The following is a 23716-nucleotide window of genomic DNA, read 5'->3' on the forward strand; positions in this document are numbered from 1 at the left end:
TCCCAGCCGAGTGACCTCAGGAAAGTCACTGAACTCCTTCAGCTGGAGATTTCCTCAGCTGCAGGGAGAGACCTGCAGCAATGTAACAAGGAAAACCCCAGCCTGGTGCCTGGCAACAGTAATGCCTTCAATGTATCTGCATCCTCAGTGTCTTGCACATTTGGAGAAGGAAGCTTCACATTTGGAGAAGGAGAACAAGTTTCCACCTGAGAAGATTCCTAAGCACAGACTGGATTTCCCGGGGGGGGGGGGGGGTGTGTGCCATTAAAAGATGGGCTTTTTAAAAATCAGATCACATGGGCCCTCCATCTGCTCAGAACCTTGCCAGCACACACCCTCTCTACAGCTGGTTCCAACCAGCACTGCCCAGGAAGGGACCATCTAGTCACCAAGCCTTCTCTCCATGGTCCGGGCTGTTAGCTTATTGTGCTATGTAGTCTGAGCTCAGCTGGGGCAGAGTGAGGAGGCCCAACTTCAGTCTCTAGCCTTCACATGAAGTCACAGAGTGATCCTGGGCTAAGCCAAACCTCATGGGAAGCATATTGTTCGTACTATCCTAGCAGGGTTGTGGAGGTCTGCAGGACTGGGTCCAGTCTGGATCTTTTCTGGGGCTTAAGATCCAACCCCAGGAAGTCTGCTCCTAACAAGGGTTCAAAAGAAAACAAGCCAGTGAGAGCCGTCAGTGAATGTGATTTTATGGGGCAGGAGCTACAAGAATATGCTCCTTTGGCAGTCCCTTGGACCACCCCCTAAGAGCAACAAGTTCTGCCCCACCTGGTTTTACTCAGCGGGCAGCAAGGCCACGGAGGTAGTCCCCCGCCAGGGGCAGCACGGCCCAGTTATCGGTCCTCAGGGCCACAGGCACACCATCCACCTGAGCGGTCTCCAGCCGCAGCAGCAACATGGAGTCAGGGGGCAGGCGGACAGCTATGAGGTAGGTGGTGGGGGGCTGAGCCACCACCACAAAGGGCTCTAGGTGTCGGGACACCAAGGCGTCCAGGCCCTGTGGCCCAAGTGGACACCACAAACGACTTTCTACACCCTTTGGCAGGCAGGAGTTCCAGAGATCATCAAAGAAACACCGCTCAGAGCCCTTGGGGAGCTGGGGGAAAGGCAGGAAGAGGTCATCAAAGTTCACAGACAAGGGTGGCAGGTGGGCATGGCACGTGAGGCCAGCAGATGTGGTATAAAGAGCCTGGGCATGGAGGCGGGTAGGGGCTGGGCATCGGGGCTTCAAGGGCAGGCACAGAGGGTATGTGGGCCGTCCTGGACCCAAGCAGGGTATGTGGACAGCCTCCAAAGGCTCATAGAGCTGTCCTTCCACACGGAAGCGCAGCTCCAGAGAGTAGACAGGAACCTCCAGAGCCTCCACCTGCAGATGCAGCACCAGGAGTGGGCCTTTGGCCTTCTGAGGCCCCACACTCAACTGAATTGGAGCTGGAGTCTCCCGCACCATGAGCGTTGATACGAAGCCCTGGTTCTCAGCCACCAGTGATGAGGCCAGTGCAGGGGCAGCAAGCGAGGGGCCCAGGGCCATCCCCAACTTGGGACTTGACAGATGGGAAAAGAGGATATAGTACAGTCGGGCATGGTCCCGTCCATCAGCATCCTCGAGCCGCCTGGCCAGTACCTGCAGCAAGTCTGCCAGGCCATCTCCCCCACCTGTCCGCAGCAGGGCACGGCATACCCGCAGCAGGGCCTGCTGGAGGCCCCAGTCAGTGCAGTGTATGGCTGCAGCCTGTAGAAAGCTGAGGGTGGCACGCTGGGCATCATCTCCCTCTGCCACCCTCGCTAGCATGCGCAGGTGCCAGCGAAGTGACTGGCTCTTGCCTGGCCTGGCTACCACCTCTTGCTGCAGCACCGCCCTGAGGGGCTCTCTCAGCTCAGGGCTTACCTGCTCTAAGAGATCCACAAAGTGGGGAGCCAGGGAGGGCCGAGCTCGGTAGAGCTGGGCCAGTCCATGGATCAAAGATGTCCGTACTGTAGGTTGCCCAGCTAGGCAGCTGGCAATGAGATACGAGGCCTGGAAACAGAGAGTGGCCAAGGCCTGGGGACCATCATCTAGGGCTGCCCTCTGCTGCAGGCCAGCCAGAAGCTCCTGTAGGTACCGCTGTGGGCTCTGAACCTGGCCTTTCTCCTCTTCCTCGGCATCAGCACAGAGCAGGCACAGCAAATGCAGGCGAGCCAAGAGGACCATTGGGTCGTGCAGGAGACTGGGCATGAGGCCCCGGCACAGCTGGGGACCCAACAGCAGCGGGGCAGCCTCTTCCCCTTCCGGACCTAGCGGACAATTCTCTGGGAAGCTCAGGATGCAGTGCAGGTAAAGGAGGTGTGTGGGTGAGGGCAAGGCGGGGTGCTGGGCCACCAAGGCGAGCCTGCGGAGCAGCAGGGCTTCATCCTGAGCAGTGAACAGGGCCTCACCAAAGGCTGCCTTGAGAGCCAGAACTGAGTGTAACAGCGTCAGCTGCGCTGTGCCCAGCAGCCGAACTAGCTGTGGCTTGAAGAGCACTGGTGGCTGTCCCCGAAGACCCCGAAGGGCCCAGCCCAACAGCCACAGAAGCTGAGCCTGAGCCACAGGAGTGAGCAGGTAGGAAGTGTCCAGAAGCTGGGCCACTGCAGCCTTCAGCTCTCGGGCCTCGTCGGGGCTGGGCTCTAGCAATGGAAAGCCATGAGCCTCCTCCTCAGCTGTGGGCCAGCTGGGTGCCTGGGGCTGGCGATGGGCATCCCGCTCTTCAGCTCGTGTCCAGTCCCAGGCACAACTCCCAACGGAGGAGACCCCAGCCACAAGCAGGCCTTGCAGCCCAGCCCCAGCCCCAGCCCCGGGTGGTACCACCAAGGTGTTGTGCAGAACAAGGGCCAGCAGCAGGCTGACAGGCTGGATGGGACCCATTTGCCCTAGGAGGCTACGCAGCATCCCCAGGGAGGGAGCCAGCAGCCCGGGCTTACAGCGCTCAAGTTCTCCCAGGCATTCACACGCTGTGGCCTGTAGGTGGCGCTGTTCAGAGGTGGTTCCAAAGCTTCGTCCCATGTCTCGGCCTGAAGCTAAACCAAGCAGAAGGGGCAGGAGCCGGCAGGAAGCTCCCGAGGTGGGTCCCAGAGCACCTCCTGACACCAGGGCTGTGGTGGCTGCCAACAGCAGGAGCCTCCGGAGAGCTGAAGGTTTTGAGGGCAGGAGGACAAGTGTGTCCAACAAGGAGGTGGCAGCAGCCTCTGCGGCAGGTGCATCAGGCCACAGTTTGTCGGAGTACTCCAAGCTCAGTGTCAGTAAGGAAACCTGAGATGGGGGATTTAAGAGGGACCCATGAAGATGAGGTTCAGCACGCAGTGGGTACGCAGCAACCATGTGGCCCACAGCAGGGCACACGGGCAGTACCTACCTTGGTCTGCTCGCTTAGCTTTTCACTCCTTAGGTCACTCAGCAGGTCGCGACCCAAGTCCTCACCTTCGGCACCTGCCAGGAAGGCGGATGGGCTGGCTCGGAAAGCCCCCAGGCGCTGGGCCCAGGCTTCACGACTCAGGGGCCCCATGGTCAGTCATGCACTAAGTTCTCTGCAGAGGGAAGGAGGGAGCATCAGGCCCTCCGCCACTGACACGCGGCGAGGACGCGCCCGGCCTTCACGGCCGCCAGAGGGTGCCCGGGTCCTCCACCGCCCCGGAGGGGGCTGCTGTCACCCTAGGCCGGTCTTGCAGACCCCAACAGACCCCCAGTGCCCAAGTCCCCAAGCTGAGAGCTGGAGGCTTCGGGGATGAGGCCGAAAGCAGCAGCGCAAGCCCCTGCGGGCTGAGGACCGCCGCGATCAGGGTGGGGGTACCCGGGAGGTGCGTGCCGAGGGCTCATTAGGCCGCCCGCCTACGAGGGCACCGAAACCACAGCGTCGCCCGGGCCCCTGGCGCCCGTGGTAACGGGCCGGCCTCTCTCACCGCTTGAGTCAGCTGCCGCGGGCGCTCGGTCGGCTCCTTCCGGGCTGGCAGGCTGGCGGCGCGGGCCGGGGCGGGGCGCGCGGCGCGTGGGCGGCCGGGACCGGGCGAGCCCAGAGGCGGGGCGTAACGGAGCCTCCGCCTGCCACGCCCGCCAGGTCCGCAGGTGCCGACACGCCGGTTTCGCCAGGTCTGAGTAACTGTCTCGCTCTGCAGGCCCCCTGCCCCGAAACCGCCGCAGGCACGGGCAGAGGCGGGGTTTGGTGGGCCGAGCTCCCGGCCCGCTCCCCGACGGGGTGCGTTCCCAGGCCCTCGAGCCGAACGAACAGCGGCTTGGGCAGATCGGGAAGGCCGCCAGCGCGTCCCCTAGCCGCCCCGCACGGCACTCAGGACTGCGCGCTACGGCCCGGCGGCCGCTGGGGGGCGCGCGGGGCGCACTCCCAGGGCAGAGCAGGAAGAGCAAGGCGCCGGTGACGGTGGGACCGGTCGGACCGGCGCCGCGGGGCTTGGCTTGGCGTCCTCAACGCTGACCGGGCGCGGGGGAGACACCCCGCTCTGCTTGGGGGCGAGAAGCCGGCGCCAGGGTCGCAGCCGGATGGTAGCCGCTGACCTTTGTCCGAAGCCGCGTCGATTGCGAATAGGGGTCGGGCAGGCTGGAGTAACAGCGGGCTGGACCGGCCTTAAGCCGCCGCGAAGCCGAAAAACAACGGGACCAGGACTTTGGCTGTGCCTGCTGGTGGGGCCTGGAGGGTCACTCAGCTCGCAGCACGACTAACGTGTACTGAGAAACCAAAGCTTGAGTAGAGAGACTGGACTGCCGGAGACCTAGGACCAAGGAGTGCACTCCGTACTGGAGTCCAGAGGGCTGGATCCAGGCTGCGCCTCGGGAACTGGGCCTGTGGCTCAGGAGACCCAGGCTGTGGGTATCCACTGGCCTCGAGTTTCCAGGGCACAGAACTACTGGCGTCCAAATCTCGCCGCCCACCATCCTCAAGCCTCCTGCCAGCTTTGGTGAAGATGAAACTCCTGAGTCCCCTTGGCTACCCAAGCCCCTCTCTACCCTATACACACACACACACACACACACACACACACACACACGAGTGGTGAGGTAGAATCCTAAAAGGAAGGGTGCCTGGGTCCCCAGAACGAGGATAGGAGAGTGGGGATGGAGATGGGAGCGGGGGGAGGGGCAGGTCCAGCTAGAAGACCTTGTTGGGCCTCCTCTGGGCTCTGGCTCCATAGCTGACTCACAGGCGACAGCCCTAAACCACTTCCCTCTAGGTGCCTCAGTTTCCCCATCTATAAATTGGGAGTGATGACTCCTGTCCAAGGAGCTTTGGGGTGGGGCGCCTGGCTAATTAGACCTAAGATGAAAGAGGCCGGGATGAGAGCCGCCCTGGGCTGGGACGGCAGGTTGGAGTAGGAGCCTGTCTGGTTTCCCTGTCTGAGGCCCAGAGGGCGCTGGTAACTGCAGGGCCTGTCTCCCAGCTCTCCAGGAGCCAGGAACGATTATTAAATCCTGTTACAGTTGAGGAGAGAGGCTTCCAGGGGTCAGGGAGTCCAACTCTGGCTGTGTCCCAAGCTTCTGATGCTGTAGCCTCCCTGGGCTTGGGGTCTTTGAGGTGGCATGTGTGGTTTCCAGTACTGTGATGGATGTATCTTCCTGAACTCACCAGGACTCATGGCAACCCTGGGTACCGAGGGTGGGTGCCTGACACGCATGAACTTTCAGGAGCCCAGAAAAAGAGAAAAGGTGTAAGTCTGTTGCACAAAGCCCCAGAACCGCTTGTAAGTAGAACTGGGCTTCTGCTATCCTCAGGTCTCTTGATGTCCGAGTTCCGGAGCGGGCCCTGTTCTCATCTGCCTGCCCAAGTGTCCTCTATGGGAGGTGTTCGCTTTGTCCTGGCAACAGACTGGGCATAAGAGGTGCCTTTAGCTCACCCTCAGGCCCTCCTGAGAGAGTGGCATGTCTGGTGTGACAGGAGTCCCCATTTGTTGCCCTCCCCATGCAGGACAGTTCTGAGGGAACCCCAGACATTATGCTGGAGACGGAAAAGTTAGTCCTTGAATGGACCTGGGCCTTGACTTTCTTTTTGTTTCATATAATTTTTATTGAGCCAATGGGAATTTCCCATCATGTACCCCAATCCCACTCATCTCCCAGTCCTTCCGTGGTGCCCCCACCCTTGTATCCTCCCCCCTACTTTCTTATCTGTAAAAATGGGACCTAAAACAACCTCCTCCCTATAGCACCGGGGCTGTGGCACATGGATACTTCACAAAAGGAGTCATGGACCAAGAAGCACAGTAGGGACCAAGGCAGGGTTCGGGTGGAGGGTTGTTGCAGATGGGCACAGTTTTCCTTTGCAGTGATAAAAACTGTCTTGGCTAGTTTTAATGTCACCTTGACACAGATAGAGTTATCTGAAAGGAGGGAGCGAAACTCAATTGAGAAACGCCTCCATAAGATCCAGCTGTAGGGCATTTTCTTAGTGATTGATGGGGGAGGACCCAGCCCATGGTGGGTGGCGCCAGCCCATTTTGGGTGGTGCCATCCCTGGGCTGGTGGTCCTGGATTCTATACGAAAGCAGGCTGAGCAAGCCATGAGGAGCAAGCCAGTAAGCAGCACCCCTCCATGGCCTCTGCATCCAGGTTCCTGTCCTGACTTCTTTTTGTGATGGACTACAATGAGGAAGTGTAAGCCAAATAAACCCATTCCTCCCCAACTTGCTTTTGGTCATGGTGTTTCGTCGCAGCAATAGGAACGTTAACTGAGACAGAAAGCTTCTGGACTTAGGGTGATGGCTGTAGAACTCCCTGAGACTAAAACCCCAGAACCATGCATTTTTGTGAGGATGAATGTTGTGGTTCATGGATGATAATAAAGCTATTTAACATGGTGTTAGTTGGGTTGGCCATGGTGGTATATACCTTTAATCCCAGCACTCAGGATGCAGCGATGAGTTTCAGACCAACCTGATCTATATAATGAGTTCCAGACAGGCCAGGACTACATAGTGAGGCTGTCCCCACCCACCCACCCAAAAAAGATGTTACTGCCAGCCTGTAATCAGAGCTACTCAAGAACCTGAGGCAGAAAGGTCAAAACTTGAAGATTTGTCTACAGAGAAATCGAGGTCAACTAGACTAGGCTAGCTTAGCAAGACCCTGTCTCAGGAAGCAACAGGAGAAAGGGTAGTAAGGGCTTGCTTAGCATGCACAAGGCTAGTGCCATGGCATGGTCAAATAAATAATTAAAAAATGGTGGTGTAGCCGGGCAGCGGTGGTGCACACCTTTAATCCCAGCACTCGGGAGGCAGAGCCAGGCAGATCTCTGTGAGTTCGAGGCCAGCCTGGTCTACAGAGCGAGATCCAGGAAAGACACCAAAACTACACAGAGAAACCCTGTCTCAAACCACCCCCCGCCCAAAAAAAAAAATGGTGTTGCAAATAGGATCCCTTAGGGCTGGGGCTTGCTGCACAAATATGAAAGCTGAGTGTGGCAGTGAGCATCTATGACCCTAGTGCTAGGGAGACAGAAACAAAAGGATCCTGGGAACTTAGCCAGTCTAGCCAATCAGTGAGCTCCAGGTTCAGTGAGAGGCCCTGTCTAAAATGAAAGAAACAAAGAAAGTGAGAAAGAGAAGCAAGAAGAGAGTGTGTGTGGGGAGTAACTGAAGAAGACACCTGACTTCAATTCCTGGTCTTTATATACGTGTAAGCACACACACACACACACATGAAGTATGCATGCAGACATACAAAAATAATATAAAAGATACAAATAAACAGGTCCTAGAAAACCTAGAGCTGGCAGGATGACAAACGGAACAAAATGTCATCGTGAAAGACAATACACAGAGAGCAGAGTCCAGGGGGAGACGTGACAATGGGGACAAGGATTCAGCTGGGGCATCAGCTCTAGGAAGAAGGGACATTTGTTAGAAACCCAGGTAGGAAGAAGTGTAGTTGCAGAAGAGGCTAAGCTGAGCCAAGATGGCGGAGAGCTGGGGTGGAGGAAGGCAGGGTATTGGGCACACAGGGAAACTGCAGGGAGGCAGAGGTCCTCAGAACAGGGCGCTCGGGGCCAGGGATGCTCTCTCTATTGAAGGGAGATGGGGGGCGTGGGTTTTCACAGCATCTGTGGCTTGTTGTGGGGCTGGCAGGGAGTCAGGGGCAGGTGAACTCTGGCAGGGGCTTGGCCTCGGTGGTAAGTAGAGGAAGAGGGGTCGGGAAGGAGAGAGGCTGTGGGGCTGTGGCACTTGGAGGCTGGTGACTCCAACATCAGAGACAGAAAGAATGTGGAGACTGAGCTGGCCTAAAACTAGCAGATGGGACCTGTGGCTGCTGTGGTGGAGTTTCACTCCACTCTTTGGTACCTGCCAACAGCAACCAGCTCCACTCCACAGACCTTGGCTAAAAACCATCTCTCCTGCCTATGGTCCCCAGCCTTTTGCCATAAAGCTAGGGGTGGCCTCGAATCAGGAGCTTTGCAGCCTCTATGGGCCTATTCCCAAACCGGACTGGAAGAGCTGCTGGTTAGCAGGGTATGGTAGCAGAGGCTACTAATGCCAGCACTTGGGAGATGGAGACAGGAAAAACAACATTATCCTCAGCCGGATAGGGAGATAGGGCCGGCCTGGGCTGTTGGACACCTGGCTTAGCTCAGGGAAAGAGGCTCAGGCAGCTGCACCCCATCGGCCTGCGCCAAAGGGCTGTCTACTGCAGATCTGCGGTCTCCTAGGCCAAGGTAATTCTGCACAGACTCTTGACTACCAGAAGTCAGAGCCAGAACTAGGAGCCTGATGTCACAGCTAGGGAAACTGAGGCCCTTAGAGGGTAGGTGACTTGGCCCAGATTCACAGCACTAACCGTCTACAGCTGGGTTCTGTGTCTTTTCAGCATGTGTCTATGATGATTCTTTGTGCTTTAGGCTTCCAGGTTCACGGACTCTTCCCCATCTCCCTCCCATCCTGGCTCCTCCTAAGGGCTTCTATGAGAACGGGAAGGAGTAGTTATGAACACTCGCCCTCTACCCAATGCCCTTCCTAACTCCTCAGCCTCACTGGGATGGGAATTGAGCACCACATTGAGAAAGCGTGCATTGGGCATCATGGTCCTTGCTTGCTGGGGCTCCTCTTCCCTTCACCCTCGTGTCCTCTACACCAACAGGTGATGATGTCACTCAAGACACATGACTCATGGCTTGGTTTTCACTGTGACTCAACCTGCCATTCTTACATGGACCATTTCAGTAGCTCCAACACAGCCCTGGTCTCCTTCCTGACACCTCTCTGCCCCTACTCAGCACATCACAGGTCACCTCATGACCCACCTTCAGCTTCCTTCCCTTCCAGCATCCCGCATCGGCTGCCACAGCCGCACACACTAGATTGGTTTTCTGCCATGGGCCTTGGTCCCAGCTTTTCCTTCTGCTTATGCTCTTTGCCGTTTTGTCCAGCCGGCTCCCACCTCTCATTCAGACCTCAGGAACCCCACCTGCCAACACCGCAACACCCTAGTTAATCCCTCCATATTGCAGTACCTATTGTTTGCCTTGCATTGTAAAATCCCCGGAGCTAGTACCTACAGGGCACTCATGAACTATCTGGGAGCTGAATCAAGAAAGAGAGGAACGTTGGCCGGGTAGAAGTGTCCCCTCACAGTGCTTAGCTCAGACCCAAGTTCACGTACCTTGTCTAGCTCCAGGGTGCCCATGACCCCAAAGCTCACAGGCAAACCCACAAGAGTGTTTTGTTTGACCTATTCTACCGGTTAGCATCTGGCTCAACGGGGAGATGCTTGCTGAGCAAGCATGAGGACTTGCACTCGGGCCCCCAGTACCCATGTGCACCTGTAACCCTGTGCTGGGGGATGGAGACAGGAAAATCTCTGGAGTTCACTGCTCAGCCAGCCTACCGAAACCATGAGTTCCAGGTCCAGTGAGAGGCCCTATCTTTTTCACTTTCTACTTTTTGAGACAGTCTCTCTACATAGCCTGGCTCCCCTGGAACTCGTTATTTAGACCAGGATGGCCTTGAACTCACAGAGATAAACCTGCCTCTGACTCCCAAATGCTGGGATTAAAGGTGTGTGCCACCACAGTCGATAGATAGACACTCTCTTAAAAAAAAAAAAAAAAAAAAAAAAGTGGAATAGCCGTAGAGATGGCTCATCAGTTAAGAGCACCTGTTGCTGTTCCAAAGGATCTGAGATCAATTCCCAGCACCCACATAGCCACTCAGCGCTGCTTGCAACTCCAGTCCCAGTACATCTGGTGCCCACATCTGGCCTCCTCAAGCACCAGGCATGCATGTGATACACAGACACATATATGCAGGCAACACACTCATACACATAAAAGAAGTAAAAAGCTGGGTAGTGGTGGTGCACGCCTTTAATCCTAGCACTAGAGAGGCAGAGGCAGGTGGATCTTTGTGAGTTCGAGACCAGCCTGGTCTACAAAGTGAGTTCCAGGACAGGCTCCAAAGCTACACAGAGAAATCCTGTCTTGAAGGAAAAAAAGAAAGAAAGAAAGAAAGAAAGAAAGAAAGAAAGAAAGAAAGAAAGAAAGAAAGAAAGAAAGAAAAGAAAAGAAATAAGTAAATATGTAAAGGCCGAGACCCCACTGGGGCTGCAGCAGCAGACAGATGGACACAGATGCATCTCTCCTGGACCTCGCCCTGCTCACGGTGACTCTGTACCAGTGGAGACACTCAACTGGCGGGCCTCACCCATTTAAGCTCTCCACCTGGCTTCCTGGACATCCAAACTACTCTCTGATGAGAAAGCCTAGCTTTGTGTCCAGGGTCCCCTGTGAAGACTTCACTATAGACTCTCCTGGCGCTCACTGGGACCAGCCGGTCGGACTGGCACTACAAAGGAGCTCAAGAAATACTGTGGAACCTGGGCACGCTTGTAATTCCCTGCACTCAGGAGGCAGAGGCAGGCAGATCTCTGTGAGCTCAAGGCCAGCCTGGGCTACATAGAAAGTCCCAGGACAGACAGACAACAATACATAGAAAGACCCTGTCTCAAAAAAAAAAAAAAAAAAAAAAAAAAAAAAGTAATGGGTTTCACTGAGGGGAAAAGAAAGCAAGACAGACAGGCTGTGAAGTGAGCCAAGTTGGGCATGGTGGCACACACTTTTCATGCCAGCACTCGGGAGGCAGAAGCAGAAGGATCTCTGAGTTCAAGGCCACCTGGTCTACAGAGCAAGTTCCAGGACATCCAGAGCTACACGGAGAAACCCTGTCTCAAAAAAGCAGAGAGAGAGAGAGAGAGAGAGAGAGAGAGAGAGGCCGAATTCAGCTGCCTCCTAGACAATCCATGTTGCTGCCCCAGGATTTATTACTAAAGATAAGCATACAGTAGGTGCTCACTTAGTGTCAGTTGAAGAGCAAGGTCCAAGAGCAGAATGAAAAGTGGATAGAGCAGAGTGGACTATGGTAGACAGCTCTCCAGGGACAGCAAGGGGAAGCGGTAAACCTTAATGGCTCCTAAGAAATGCCACAGCGCTTTCCCAGTAACCCAGTGAGGTAGATGATAGGATTCTACAGGAAGAGAGTCAAACTACTTCCTACTCAGTGAGGAGGAGGCCGGTGTGTCTCCCTCATCCATTCATCTTCACAGAGATCCTGGGAAATGCACAGGGTCTCTCCAAGTATTCCCACTTTTGAAATGGCCTCTGAATGCCTTTGAGCCCACCCTAACCACTTCCTCCTCTCCTTTTTGCTTTCATTGTGCAGATGTGTGCATGGCACCAGTTCCACAGTGTGCCTGTGGGGTCACTTTTCTCTTTCCACCACGTGGGTCCTGGGAGTCGAGCCTTCGTCTCTTTGGACTCTCGTTTTGCTTTTGAGATAGGATTTGACGAGGAAACTTAGGCTGGCCTCTGACGCTCAGCTTTCCTGTCTCAGCTTCCCACGTGCTGGATTACGACCGGTGACTCCTGACTTTTGAACTGTGTGAATTCATTTATCAGACTAATTTCCCTCACAATCTGTTCCCGAAAACATTGAACACTATGCGAGAAAGGCATACTGAGGTCTGGAGTCTAAAATGTTAGCAGCCTTTAACTGCAGGTTCTGTTCCTGCCTTTAATAGGTCAGCCAGTAAAAGAAACCCAGCCACGGCCCAAGTGTCACAGTGAAGTGGTTCATGAAGGCCACGGAACACTCCCGGGCAGTTCAACAGGGGTGGGGCATCATTCCAAGGGGCCTGCTGAAGAATACAGCAGTGTGGATGAGGAGTAGTTGCTTGCTAAGTTCCCACCCAGGGAGGGTACTGGCTGCAACAGGCAAAAGAGGACTGGGTCAGACCTCAGCTGGGGTCCTCACCCTCTGGTCTTTTGCAGATTTCCGGAACCCGAAATCTGGCTACTTATGATCAGGAGAGTTTGGGCGAATGCCTCCGCCTATATGCCAAGGCGCTGGCCTCAGTTAAGTTGGACTCAGGGCAGTTTAAACGCCTGCACAATCGGAAGGCAGGCTCGAGCTTTGGATTTGCAGGCGCGTCCGAGCCTCCGGGTCCACGCGTTCCTGCTGCCTTGCGTGCCTTCCCGCAGGAAGCCGATGCCCAGCAAATACCTCTGTGCTGAACCAAGAATTGCTCAGCCTGGCCTTGGGGATCCGGGGCCGCTGGGTTCCCGCCTGGCGGCTTTGTACCTCTCAGGGCGCCCCAGGCGCGTCAGGCTGGGTCCGGGCCTGTTGGGCGAGTTTTATGTCATCGCCCACGGAGCGTGCGAGCGCCGGTGCAAATAACGTTGCCCTCCCTTCTTTCCGGTGCCTGCTCCCTCCGAAACTCTAGTTTGCAAACCTGAGCACGCCGGGCAGGGCAGGTCCGGGGCGGGCCGAGTGCTGTTGGGTGGGGGTACCGGAGCCCGCCCCCCCTCTCACCCCCGTCGGGCCGTCCCCCCTCCCACCCCCGACGAGCCGCCCCGCCCGGGCCGCGAGGCCACCTCACCCGCAGCGGAATGGAAACCGGTTCGACAGGTAACAAATAGGTGGGTTGTCACCGTTATTTCCCAACGCATGCGCCATCGCTCTCCTGGCCACTCCAAGCTAATTAGATCAGATCAACACCCCCACCCCACCCCCGCCCGAGCCACCAACACACACCGCCGCGAGCCAATAAAGCGTGAACCCGTCCGTCCAGCTCGCACTTGAAGACATCGCAAGCGGCCGCAGGGACGCCAGTCGAGCCAAGGGACGCTCACTGGGCGCTTCTCGATCCGGGTGCACCTGGCTGCACCCGCTTTGCGGGCACCGGCGACCTTCGGCGGAGTTGGAAGTGCCACGCGCGGTCCCTAGTACTCTTTTTCCTCAGAACGTGGGCACGCCTCGGCGACTCCTTTCTTGAACTGTCCCCATTCCCGCGCCTCAGCCCCGAAAAGGTGGGACGACCACTCGGACTCGACTTACGGGAGCGAAGCGCGCCGGGCCAGCAGGGATCCAAGATGCCCCGTGCGTTCCTGGTGAAGAAGCCATGCGTCTCCACGTGCAAGAGAAACTGGAGCGAACTCCCGGACGAGGAGCGCGGCGAGATCTACGTGCCAGGTGAGGCACCGCGGGCTCCCGGCGCCGGGAGGGCGGGGCGCACGGACGAGCGGTCGGCGCCGGTCAGCGGCGCGTGGGGGACGCGGATTCCCGCCGCAGGCCGAAGCCCGGCGCGGGAGGAGCGCAGGTCGGGGGGAAGGGGCCCCAAGCCGAGGCTCCGCCACTCTCAGGCTCGGGATCGCACGCCCGCGCCGCGTCGCAGGGGACGCAGCGGGGTGTGTCACCGCTCAGAGGACACCCCACCCCCACCCCCTCTGCTCTCGCGTCGTAAATCCAGAAAACCTGGACTTTCATGAGGCAGGAGAGGAGCACTGGAGCGATGCCACTTCGGAGGGGAGGGCGGGGGACTGGAAAGGAGCTGGAGTTTCCGCTGAGACTTGGGCTACATTGTAAAGGAAAACTTGGAGCTTTAGTCCACCCCACAACACTGCTCGGGATAAGATAAGAGAGATGAGGTTCAGGGCCACCGAGTTTCCCTGGCCTCCAGCCTGATGGTCCAGGAGCTGCTGAGAAATACACCTGATGCACCTTGCTTGCCCTTGAGACAAGGTGGTGTTGGGTCCCACCTCTGTTCACCCTTGCAGAGGACCCTAAGCCAAAGATGGTTCTGGAGCCCACCCCACACCTACGGTACATACTCCAGGAAGCTGGTGTACCTAGTTTATTTAGGGAAGACGCCTTGACAGCCTTTGTATCAACTTCCTCCAGCTGCATCTTCCTGGAGCCCTAGGACACTTCAGCTCCCGATACAAAAATCCTAGGTCGGGAGGCCAGCGCCTTCTCAACTCCCTGCTCCCCGGCCTTGGGGGTGGGGCAGGAGCGCACTACCCTGAGCCTCCGGGGGGGGGGGGGGAGTGTGGTAATTAACCAACCGACTTTGACCCTTGATCAGCAGGCTCTCTGGCACCACCCAGGCTTTTAAGAAAGTGGGGGAAATGAGGGTGGTGAGGGAGGGACCCTGTGTGGGTTCGTGCCTTAATTTCTCTCTTGAATAAGCTGTTGGTGTCTTGGGTGTAAGTGGGTGTTTTGGGCGAGTACTGCCAGGATCCAGTGGTGGTAGGAAGTTTTACCCTTATCTCGAGGTGCTGTAAGGCTGTTCTGAAGGCTTCTTAAACAAGGGAACGGGCCACAAGGCCCTAGAATCCCCAGTGTGGGGAAACAGGAGGCAAAAAGGGGAGGGTACCTCCTCACCTGAGGTGTGGGCTTGGGATTTTGTGATTTCTGCCTGGCTAAGTGTTCTGGCCAAGTGTCCAGTGCTCCACCTCCGGAAGGGCCAGTGAGGGACACAGCCCCTTCCTTGCTCCAGCCTCCTCTCCAGCCTGTGTTTGACTTGCTGCTCAGCTGCTCCTTGGGATCTGATAAACTGAACTTGGACTGTGCTAAAGGTGAGCTGTGTCTGAGCCAGGCTAGAGTGCTGTTATTTTAGTTTTATTTCACATCCCAATCAGTAACAGATCATATGTTGACTTTCACAGAGGACAAAGATATACTGCTGGTTCAAATCATTAAGACTTCCTAGGGTTCTAGACATTTTTTTTCCAGAACAGATCTGAGGGACACAAGACCAGAGACCTGGTCCCACAGCCTGTCCCATCGAGTAGATAGGGGGCCTCTGTGGTCGCTGCCACCTCCTACTGCTGTCCTGATGAGGAGACACTCAGGCAGTTGTTCCCTCTCTCGGGATTGCCCGGGGTGGGAAATAAGCTCTTGGGAGATTTTCCCTCATTGGTTGAATGAAGAGAAAGACCTGTGTGTAGAAGTTACAGGACTCAGTTCCCTCCTGTAAGTTAGGTGGCCCACTGGAGCCACAGTCTTTCCCACAGTTCTGGAAATAAAAAAGGAATGGCCTCAGTCTACGCTTGGATGCCTCGGAAGGCTGGAGTGCAAGGGGTGTGTTATGTCTCCTGGCTGAACCATTCCATCACCAGCCAGCCATGACCCCAGGAGCCGGCTAGGCACGTTTCTGTCACCCTACCTCACAGACTCTGGGGGCATGGTTTGACCAGCTAAGCAATGACCCCATTCCCAGTGGGAGGGCTGGGGAACATGGGAGTGTGCGAGTTCTGACCTTCCCGCCAGCGATTTCTAAGACCCTCAAAGCATCATGGAGACCACCTGGAGGGGAAGGTTTACCATACACTGAGGTGCTGTGTTGTGGGCCTGACCTAGGAACTGCACTTGACAGTCATCACTTCAGCCTTCCTCTGACACAAGCTTCCAGAGTCTTCTCCCAGGGCAGAGTCACTCCTTCGGCTTTGCTGAGGACACAGCTGGGAGCTGGGAGCCTGCAATGGAAGATAGGCAAGTGAGGGGATGATCCACTCCCTACCGAAGACAGCAGAGTTTGGGGTTCACTTGGCTTCTCCCCACCATCCACCGTCTCTCCTGGTACAGGAGTCTCTGTTTGGTTGTGTGTTTACTGTGGTGACAGGGAAGGATGAAGCAGGTAGCTGTAGCTGGGGGTAAATTCCACTCCTGCACTATGGAAGGGTTCAGGGAACTGCTGTGGGACAGTTCCTCTGGAGCGGGTCCTTGCTGAGTGAGTGACAGTCAGGAAGGGACCTGGGGACAGATTGAGCCTGAAAACTGGAACTCCGGGAGAATTCCAGGAGCCTCTTTCAGGCTCTGAGGCCCCCCACTTCCAAGCCTCGCCTCCAGGAATAGTCTGGCTTGTTGATCTGTTCTGGCAGCACATGTCCAAAGTTCAAAAGCTACGTACAGTACACACCTGTAATCTCGGCACTTAGATGGAGCAAGCGGGAAGATCTGTAGTTCAAGGCCAACCTCAAACACAACAAATTTGAGGCCATCTGAGACCTTGTCTCAAAGAAACAAACAAACACGCTGAAGACCGGGTCATCCAGGAGCCCCTGGTATTCCTCCAGATAACATGGCCCAGCCTGACACTGCTCTAGATGGCATAGGGACTTGACCAACTTGTCATTATTGCTGTTTGAGACAGGGTCTCACTGTGTAACTCTGGCTGTCCTGGAACTCACTATGTTATGTAGACCAGGCTGGCCTCTAACTCACAGAGATCTGTTTGTCACCAAGCTGGGCATTTTTTGTTGTTTTTTGAGACAGCGTTTCTCTGTGTAGCCCTGGCTGTGCTGGTACAATTTTGTAGACCAGGCTGGCCTTGAACTTAGAGATCTGCCAGGCTGAGTAGGACTGGCTGAAAAGTCAGCTGTGGGCTCCAGGTCATGTAGCATGTGTGGGAAGGCGGAGTTTCTTCCAGGAGTGTTCCAGCCACTGCTGAGAGTACTGGGCAGTGAAGAGGTCAGCTAGCCAGGACATGGAGAGAAGAGCAGCTGGAGAAGCAACTCTCACCTGTCTCGGGAGACACTGTCACCCAAGCTGCCCAGGCTTGGATGTCCTAGGGCAGACGCTGCTACACTGTCCCAGAAAAGGCGGTGAGGACAGTGCTTGAGGCTGGGGAGGACAGGGAGCACAGCTTAGCCACTGTCGGTGCGTGTGGCATGGTCCATTTCCAGCGCACAGCGTCTGAGAGGCAGGTGGAGCCCGGTCTGTGCCGAGTGAGCCGGTGAAGGATGCGGCAGCAAGTACAGCTCTCGTCCGTTCAGGGCCAGGCCCCGGACGAGGGCCAAGAGCGGAGTCTAACTTGAGCACAGACACCGAACGGAAGGGAAGCAGTTGGGAAGGAGACAGACAGCTCCTGCCTTGAGAACACCAACATCCCACAGAAGGGCAACAAAAGGCTAAGAGACAGGCCTGTGACGCTCTGGCGCAGCAGCATCTGCCAGTTGGCTGCCGCCGCCGTTCCTTTTAGGTGATGGCTAGCTGACCGGCAGGACTAAGGGAGCTGAACACAAGGGACCCAGCCCTTCGAGATCAGTGTAAAAGGCAGCCTAAAGCCAGCCTGAGGTGTGCAGACCCACATTCAGAACAGAGTTGATACACACACACACACACACACACACACACACACACACACACACACACACATCAGCACCTGTATGGTCAGCTGGGGACCCGAAATTTCAGGCATCCACACATCAGCTTAACCTGCTCTCCCCAGAAAGCTGGGGATCAGGCCCATGGGCAGCCGTGTCTTGAGACCTTTTATGGGCTAGGCCCTGGCAATCTGCCTGGTATTTGGGCCAGTGACAAAGAAAGGGGACCTGTAGAGGGTAAGGGAGGAGATGGCCCGTGGATGGGCAGCCTTTTCAAATCTGGTCTGCTGCTCCAGGCCAGCTCTGTAACATCGGGTAAAGGCAATAGGAGAGAACTTACCAGCTCCCGAGGGAGGAGAGAGAGGGCTAGCTGGGTTGGCCTTGCCACACTCCGTGGCTGTGGGTGGAGGCAATGAGTAGTAGCCACAGCAGCCACTGCCTTGCAGGAAACATCTAATTAGGGGACAGAGAGGAGCACCAGCAAGGCCCAACCAGTTTTGCCTCCTGCCATTCAGTGGCACTCAGGATAGGCGGATAGCATGCCAGTGGATACTCCCTGTGCGTGCGGCCCTGGGAGACACACACTTGTGGGGGTGGCAGGGAGACAGGTTTGGTGGGGTGGGTAAGTTGAGGCAAACACCCCCACCCTGGCAGTCTTATTGGCCCTTTGCTCAGGGTAGAGGCAGCATGGAGTGCCCATCTAGCCAGCTGGGTCCTGTCTGCTGTCCCCAGCAGCCTTTCCAGGTTTGTGGAGGACAAGGAAGGGTAAGGGCTCGTCCTCTACGATGGACTGCTGTCCTTAGACTCCCAGCTCAGCCTTTCCTCCATAGAGCCAAGTGTGACAGCTCCCCTGCCAGGCTGTCACTCTACCCTCGGCTGATCCTCCACCCAGGCCGGGTGGCCGGGCTGGCGTTCAGAAGCCGCACTCACACCAACCCAAACTAACAGAATGAGTGGTAGAGGTGTCTGCTCTTCTCTGCTTGGGTTGAGAAACGGGAACTGTCATCTAGTTTTGGACTTTCAGCCAGGGTGTGTCTGGTGAGTGCGCACCAGAGCCTCCACCGCTCTGACCACACTCCCCTGTCCTCGTCCTGGGTGTCACACAGGTCCCTCTATAGGCAGACCGGTCTCTGAAGGCTGGACTCACAGCTTGAGGCCGACACCAGTCAGCACAGCTCAGAGAGAGGTAGTATGCCAGCTCAGGTGCCAGGCCAGGGCCAGGCGCTAGTGAATCAACTCCTGGAATGAGGTGGCTCATTAAGGTCCCCCCACCCCCTGGACAGACGGACGCCAGCGCTAGAAGAACGGGTTCTGGGCGGCAGGCAGGCGCGTTCTTCCTCTGTCAGACCTTTGTTGTGTTTTGAGGGGGCGAGAATTGGGCCTCTCCCGAAACTCAAGTACTTTTGTATTTACCTTCCCCCACAGTCCTGGCGGTCCCCCAGAAGAGGTGAGGGTGATAGTCTAAGCCTGGGTCCTTGCCCTCCATTCACATCCCTGGCTTGGAATACACTACTCAGAGGGCCTAGCTTGAGGCCCTGAAATCCTATCCTATCCTGAGTTGGTTGGATTCATCATCCTTTCTGTACCAGCCCCCGTCTCGACTTTTCCTTCTGAAACTAGGAAACTTCCTAATTTATAGGTTTTTAAGTACAGAGCTTAGGCTGTATTGACTAATTGGAAAATTATACTTCTTGTCCCAGTTCTGTTGGCCTTGAGACCTCCTGCCTGTCTTTGTCCTATAAGGACTGGGGCTCAGGGTCCCAGCCCAGCCTTGTAGGCCTGGCCCGTTTAGTTCACGGTGTCTGCTGAGGGGAGCGGCCTTGTCAAAGGGCTGCCAGGTATCGGTGATGCCACTGCATTGCCGGAGGGCGCCCAGCCTGACTGCCACAGTGAGCGGTCCGCAGTGGGGGAGGGTTGTGTAAGCGCTGGGCAGGGCGCCCAGAGACTGACTGTTACGAGCATCATCCACCTGCTGCTCCCGGGCCTCCTCCCTCTCCACCCACCTGGCCTCTTTGCTGACAGAGCTGTGCCCAGCCTCAGTCCAGAAGTCCTGATGGGCTACAGTAACAGGGATTGGTCAGGTCAGAGGAGGAAAGGCCAGGACCACCCAAACCCCAAAGGCCTGCCCATAGGGGAGGCCCAAAAGGGTCCAGACTGCCAAGGACCCTTCAAGGACTAGAATGAGTCTGAAGGAGCTTTGACTGGCCAGGGCCTCCAGCGGTGCCCTTTGTCCCTAGAGGAGTAAGGGCATTCTGGAATCCAGAGCGACTGGCCCAGGTGGGGCAGGCAGACACTTTGCAGCATAATTGGCAGGGCAGCTCAGTCCTCCCAGTTCCGCTAAGAGAAGTTACTCAGGGGGCAGTGGCTCTTGGCTGGCGTCACCTGTAATTACCTTAATGGGGCAGGAGGGAGGTGCAGCATCTGATGGCCTGGGGCCCGCCCTGCTCTACCACAGGCCTGCAGCGGGAGGAGTGGAGGCTACAGATCCCAGCCTTCTTGCTTAGGGATCTTCCTGGAGCTCCAGTGGATCTTTTCCCACCCACCCTCATCTGCTGCTCTTCTCTCTGCAGTCAGCCTGGGCTTCTGCCCACCACCACCCTACCGGGAACCAGAGCCATCCGTGGCCGAACCCCCTCCTTGCCCTCTGGCTTTGGACATGAGCCTTCGGGACTCCAGCTATAGTGTGGCCCCAGGGCCCTGCGTGGTGGCCCAGCTACCCCCTGAAGATGTGAGCCATCTGACAGATCCCCAGAGCAGAGACCAGGGTTTCCTACGGACCAAGATGAAGGTAATAACTTTCATTCTGTCTTGAGGTCCAGGGTCATGTATAGAGACAGATCTGGGGCACAGATATGACACAGGGGACCTGGACTGCAACTTTTACAGAGACTCACTTAGCTGGAGCGCACGGAGGAAAGAAGCAGATAGGAAGTGAGATTATCTAACCCTTTGGAGTCTGTACCAGCGAGTGTTCCAATCTCATTTCTGGCCACAAAAGACAAGAGAGCTAAAGAGCCACCCTTTTACATAAAGTCTCAAGGTGACAAAGCTAGCTAGAGCCAGGCCCAGTTGTTTCTTGCAGAGACCTATATGGGCTGCAGGGAGCAAGAAGTCCGGATCAGTGGGAGAGTTAGCTGTTCCTTAAAGCATATGGCAGTGAGTGGGGTGTGCACAGGGCAGGAGCATCCCCTACCCCACCCTCACTCACGCTCAGTAGCACCACATGGGGCAGTACAGATGGCTTGTGACAGAGGAGAGGAAGCAGCCAGCTGTCCTGGCTGGGTGGACACTCCCAAAGCCCCAGGGCCTGGGAGCACCTGCCAGCAGAGATCTAGCGGAAGGGTGTCCCTCTGGGGCCATCTCTCGTGTCAAAAGCCTAGATATGGCTGGAAGGAGAGTTCTGTCCCTTCCCTTCCTACCTGCAAAGGCCAGGGGTAGATAATGGGAGAGGGGAGGCTATGATTGGCCACAGCCAGACACTAGGACTCTCCTGATCTTTAAAGCATCCCTCATCCTCCTTGCCAGCCTTTCCTCTACACCTCAGACTCCTACAGGTAGGGAGAGCAGAACACAGGACAGGACAGCACAGGAGACAGAGGACCAGGTCCTGTTCCAAAGAGGGAGGGGTACCAAATAGAAGTGTGGTGTGACAGATGCCCAGGATCTCAGGAGGAGTGGCTAGTGGCAGGCCCCTGACAGTCACTGTATGTGAACAGAGTTAGGGAAGAGAACTGGTCACTCAGCCACACCTTTGTAGTCACGCACGCCTAGAATGCTGCCGCAGCTACTCTAAACAGTGTCTGGTGGTGCCACCAGGGTGTGTCACATGGCCCAGACAAGGAGCAGGAGGGTGGTAGAGATGGAGTAAGACCTGCATTGAGCAATGGGCAAGGGGCCATGACATTAGTCTTTCTACCATTGCATACATTTGAAAGTTTCCATAATTTAAAAAAAAAAAAATGATGGCGCTGGAGAAATGGATCGTCAGTCTTCCGGTCCTTGTCCAGAGGACCCGGGTTCAATTCCCAGCACCCACATGGCCCCTCACAGCTGTCTGTAACTCCAGTTCCAAGGAATAAGACATCTTCTGGCTGCTGTGGGCACGGGGCAAGCATGTGATGCACAGACATGACATATGCATGCAGGCAAAACACCCATAAACATAAAATAAACAATTCTATAAAAAGCAAGAAAACTGTTTCTAAGGCTGAAGATCTAGCTCGGTGGGTAGAGCGCTTGCCTTACATACACAAAACCCTGAGTCCAAACCTCAGCCCCACGGAGACCAGGTAGAATGAATGGCACACTCCTGTTACCCCAGCACTTGGGAGGTAAAGGCAGGAGGATGGGAAGTTCAAGGTGACAGCCTCAAAAGGGGTTTTGGGGACCCAACAGGAAACTGGGCCAATACCCAGAGGTTCTTTGCAGCTAGCTCCTCTTAGCAAATGGCACAGGCTATGGCCTCTGGAGGGTGGGCCTGCTTTTCTTTAGTGCTGTGGGGCCGGAAGGGGCTGGCAGATCTGCCAGTCTATAGCCCTGATTTCTAGATACCTTCCTCACCCACAGGTGACCTTGGGGGACAGTCCGAACGGAGACCTTTTCACCTGTCACATCTGCCAGAAGGCCTTCACTTACCAGCGCATGCTGAATCGACACATGAAATGTCACAACGATGTCAAAAGGCACCTGTGCACGTACTGTGGGAAGGGCTTCAATGACACCTTTGACCTCAAGAGACACGTCAGAACCCACACTGGTAAGTAAAGTCTGTGTGCAGAAGGAATGCCTCAGACCTACCTGGGACCTGGGAGGTACATCCCCAAGCTTAGGGCAGAGTCCTGGATTCATAACCAAGGACTCAATTCCAAAGTCATTTGTTGGTTACTCAGCAGTCAGGTGACCTGACCTTTCTGTGTGTGGACGCTCCAGACAGGCTCCACAGTCCCTGTCAGGCCCTGATGCTGACCCCTGTTGTCCTCAGGTGTGCGGCCCTACAAGTGCAGCCTGTGTGACAAGGCCTTCACCCAGCGCTGCTCTCTCGAGTCTCACCTCAAGAAGATCCATGGCGTGCAGCAGAAGTATGCATACAAGGAGCGCCGGGCCAAGCTCTATGTGTGTGAAGAGTGTGGCTGCACATCTGAGAGTCAGGAGGGTCATGTCCTGCACCTCAAGGAAAACCACCCCGACAGCCCACTGCTACGCAAGACCTCCAAGAAAGTGGCTGTGGCCCTGCAGAACACTGTCACTTCCCTGCTGCAGGGCAGCCCCCACCTCTGAGCAGCACAGGCCCCAGGAAGGACCAGGTTTACCTCCCTGCTGCCTAGCTGGTTCACCTTCCTGCAGCCTCTTGCCAGAACACCAGTGATCAGGACCAGAGCCCTAACGCCTCATGCTAGGCACACCTATGCACTCAGGCACTGACTTCTGCTCACTTTTGGAAGTCTGTCTTACAGGCAGAGTCCTTCTGTGCTTGAGACGATGGGTGCCTGTGTCTGCGCAGGGGTGAGGCCAAGTGATTAAAAACAGCTGCTTAGAGAGACAGGCCCTGCTTCCTTGCAGCAGAACTCTGGACATGTGTTGAGGGGGGGGCCTGAGTACAAGATGGGCAGTGGAGCCCCACGGACCGCAGAGCCAAGACCCCGGCAAAGAGCATCCCTGCAGACCGCCGTGGCGGCAAGGCTGGCAGAGGCTCACATACCTGCAGGGCTAATTCTCAGGGTTCCAAGGGCTCTGCCCTTTCGTCAGAGGCCCACATGTGTACAGCCATGTTGGTGCTTGTGTGTGTGTGTGTGTGTGTGTCACACTGCTTTATGTGTGACTTAGTCACATGTGCACCCACGGCCTTCCATATCACCTCATTCTTAAGAGACCAACCACGAGGTGCCAAGGAGGTTCTAGTCCCTTTTTTAAAGATGACAAATGTACAGATATTAATATATTTTTGGTGCCCACAGTAAGATTGTTTTTTAAAAGGGATGGAGCTGGCTTTTTCTCCAACCCTATTGATTCTATTTATCCTGGACATTTCAAACCTCCTCTGTGCCTTGGTTCTGGGGGTGGTGATGCAGACTCACCCTGTTCTCTGAGCTGTTCCATTAAAGACCTTCCTGCCCTGCCAGAAGATGCATTGTTCTTCCTGCCCTGCCCCTGGACAGTGCCTCACCTCTCTCTCTCTTCCTTCCCTGGCATCACCTCCTTCCACATGCTTCTCCAGACCCCAGTTTTCCTGGTAAGCCTGATGACAGCTGACTGGGTGTGGCTAAGGCTGGGGGTAGGTCCTACTTCGACCATATGGGCTGGTAATTTTTTGACACCAACTCCAA

The 23716-nt window shown here is 56.0% G+C and overlaps 3 protein-coding genes across 13 annotated transcripts in view; 1 reads left to right on the top strand and 2 right to left on the bottom strand.

Annotated features, from left to right (window-relative positions):
- Positions 1–675: 675 nt before the first annotated feature.
- Positions 676–3996, bottom strand: Ap5b1 (adaptor related protein complex 5 subunit beta 1). The gene is made up of 3 exons (XM_059248809.1): positions 3922–3996; positions 3378–3549; positions 676–3274 (listed from the first exon to the last, which is right to left on the bottom strand). Exons 2-3 carry the CDS (start codon positions 3525–3527, stop codon positions 785–787), a joined length of 2640 nt encoding a protein of 879 aa, XP_059104792.1. The 5' UTR covers positions 3528–3549; positions 3922–3996; the 3' UTR covers positions 676–784.
- Positions 3997–12859: 8863 nt separating this feature from the next.
- Positions 12860–23514, top strand: Ovol1 (ovo like transcriptional repressor 1). 2 transcript variants are annotated; one of them, XM_059262832.1, is made up of 4 exons: positions 12860–13479; positions 19964–20181; positions 21960–22149; positions 22375–23514. In XM_059262832.1, exons 1-4 carry the CDS (start codon positions 13380–13382, stop codon positions 22668–22670), a joined length of 804 nt encoding a protein of 267 aa, XP_059118815.1. In that variant the 5' UTR covers positions 12860–13379; the 3' UTR covers positions 22671–23514. The 2 variants fall into 2 exon arrangements, with proteins under 2 accessions (XP_059118815.1, XP_059118819.1); XM_059262836.1 differs by lacking the exon at positions 12860–13479 and adding an exon at positions 13635–14864.
- Positions 14887–23716, bottom strand: part of LOC131910853 (trans-Golgi network integral membrane protein 2) — a 46265-nt gene continuing 37435 nt past the window's right edge. For 7 of the 10 annotated variants that reach the window (XM_059262814.1, XM_059262804.1, XM_059262794.1 and 4 more), the window contains 2 exons: positions 15645–15764; positions 14887–15226 (listed from right to left, as the gene is read on the bottom strand). The gene's annotated coding sequence lies outside the window, so the exon portion shown is untranslated. Of the gene's footprint in view, positions 15305–15612; positions 15765–23716 lie in introns of all 10 variants that reach the window. The other 3 variants (XM_059262769.1, XM_059262762.1, XM_059262784.1) reach the window with 3 other exon arrangements.

This window comes from Peromyscus eremicus, chromosome 1, assembly GCF_949786415.1.
Source record: "Peromyscus eremicus chromosome 1, PerEre_H2_v1, whole genome shotgun sequence".
Lineage (NCBI taxonomy): Eukaryota > Metazoa > Chordata > Mammalia > Rodentia > Cricetidae > Peromyscus > Peromyscus eremicus.

What these genes read in the sequence shown, in the direction of transcription:
- Ap5b1 (XM_059248809.1), bottom strand. Translation starts at nt 3,527, where the DNA reads ATGGGGCCCCTGAGTCGTGAAGCCTGGGCCCAGCGCCTGGGGGCTTTC. An exon ending in AGCTAAGCGAGCAGACCAAG is followed by an intron (nt 3,275 to 3,377) that starts GTAGGTACTGCC and finishes CCCCCATCTCAG; the next exon opens with GTTTCCTTACTGACACTGAG.
- Ovol1 (XM_059262832.1), top strand. Translation starts at nt 13,380, where the DNA reads ATGCCCCGTGCGTTCCTGGTGAAGAAGCCATGCGTCTCCACGTGCAAG. An exon ending in CGGCGAGATCTACGTGCCAG is followed by an intron (nt 13,480 to 19,963) that starts GTGAGGCACCGC and finishes TTCTCTCTGCAG; the next exon opens with TCAGCCTGGGCTTCTGCCCA. An exon ending in ACACGTCAGAACCCACACTG is followed by an intron (nt 22,150 to 22,374) that starts GTAAGTAAAGTC and finishes TGTTGTCCTCAG; the next exon opens with GTGTGCGGCCCTACAAGTGC.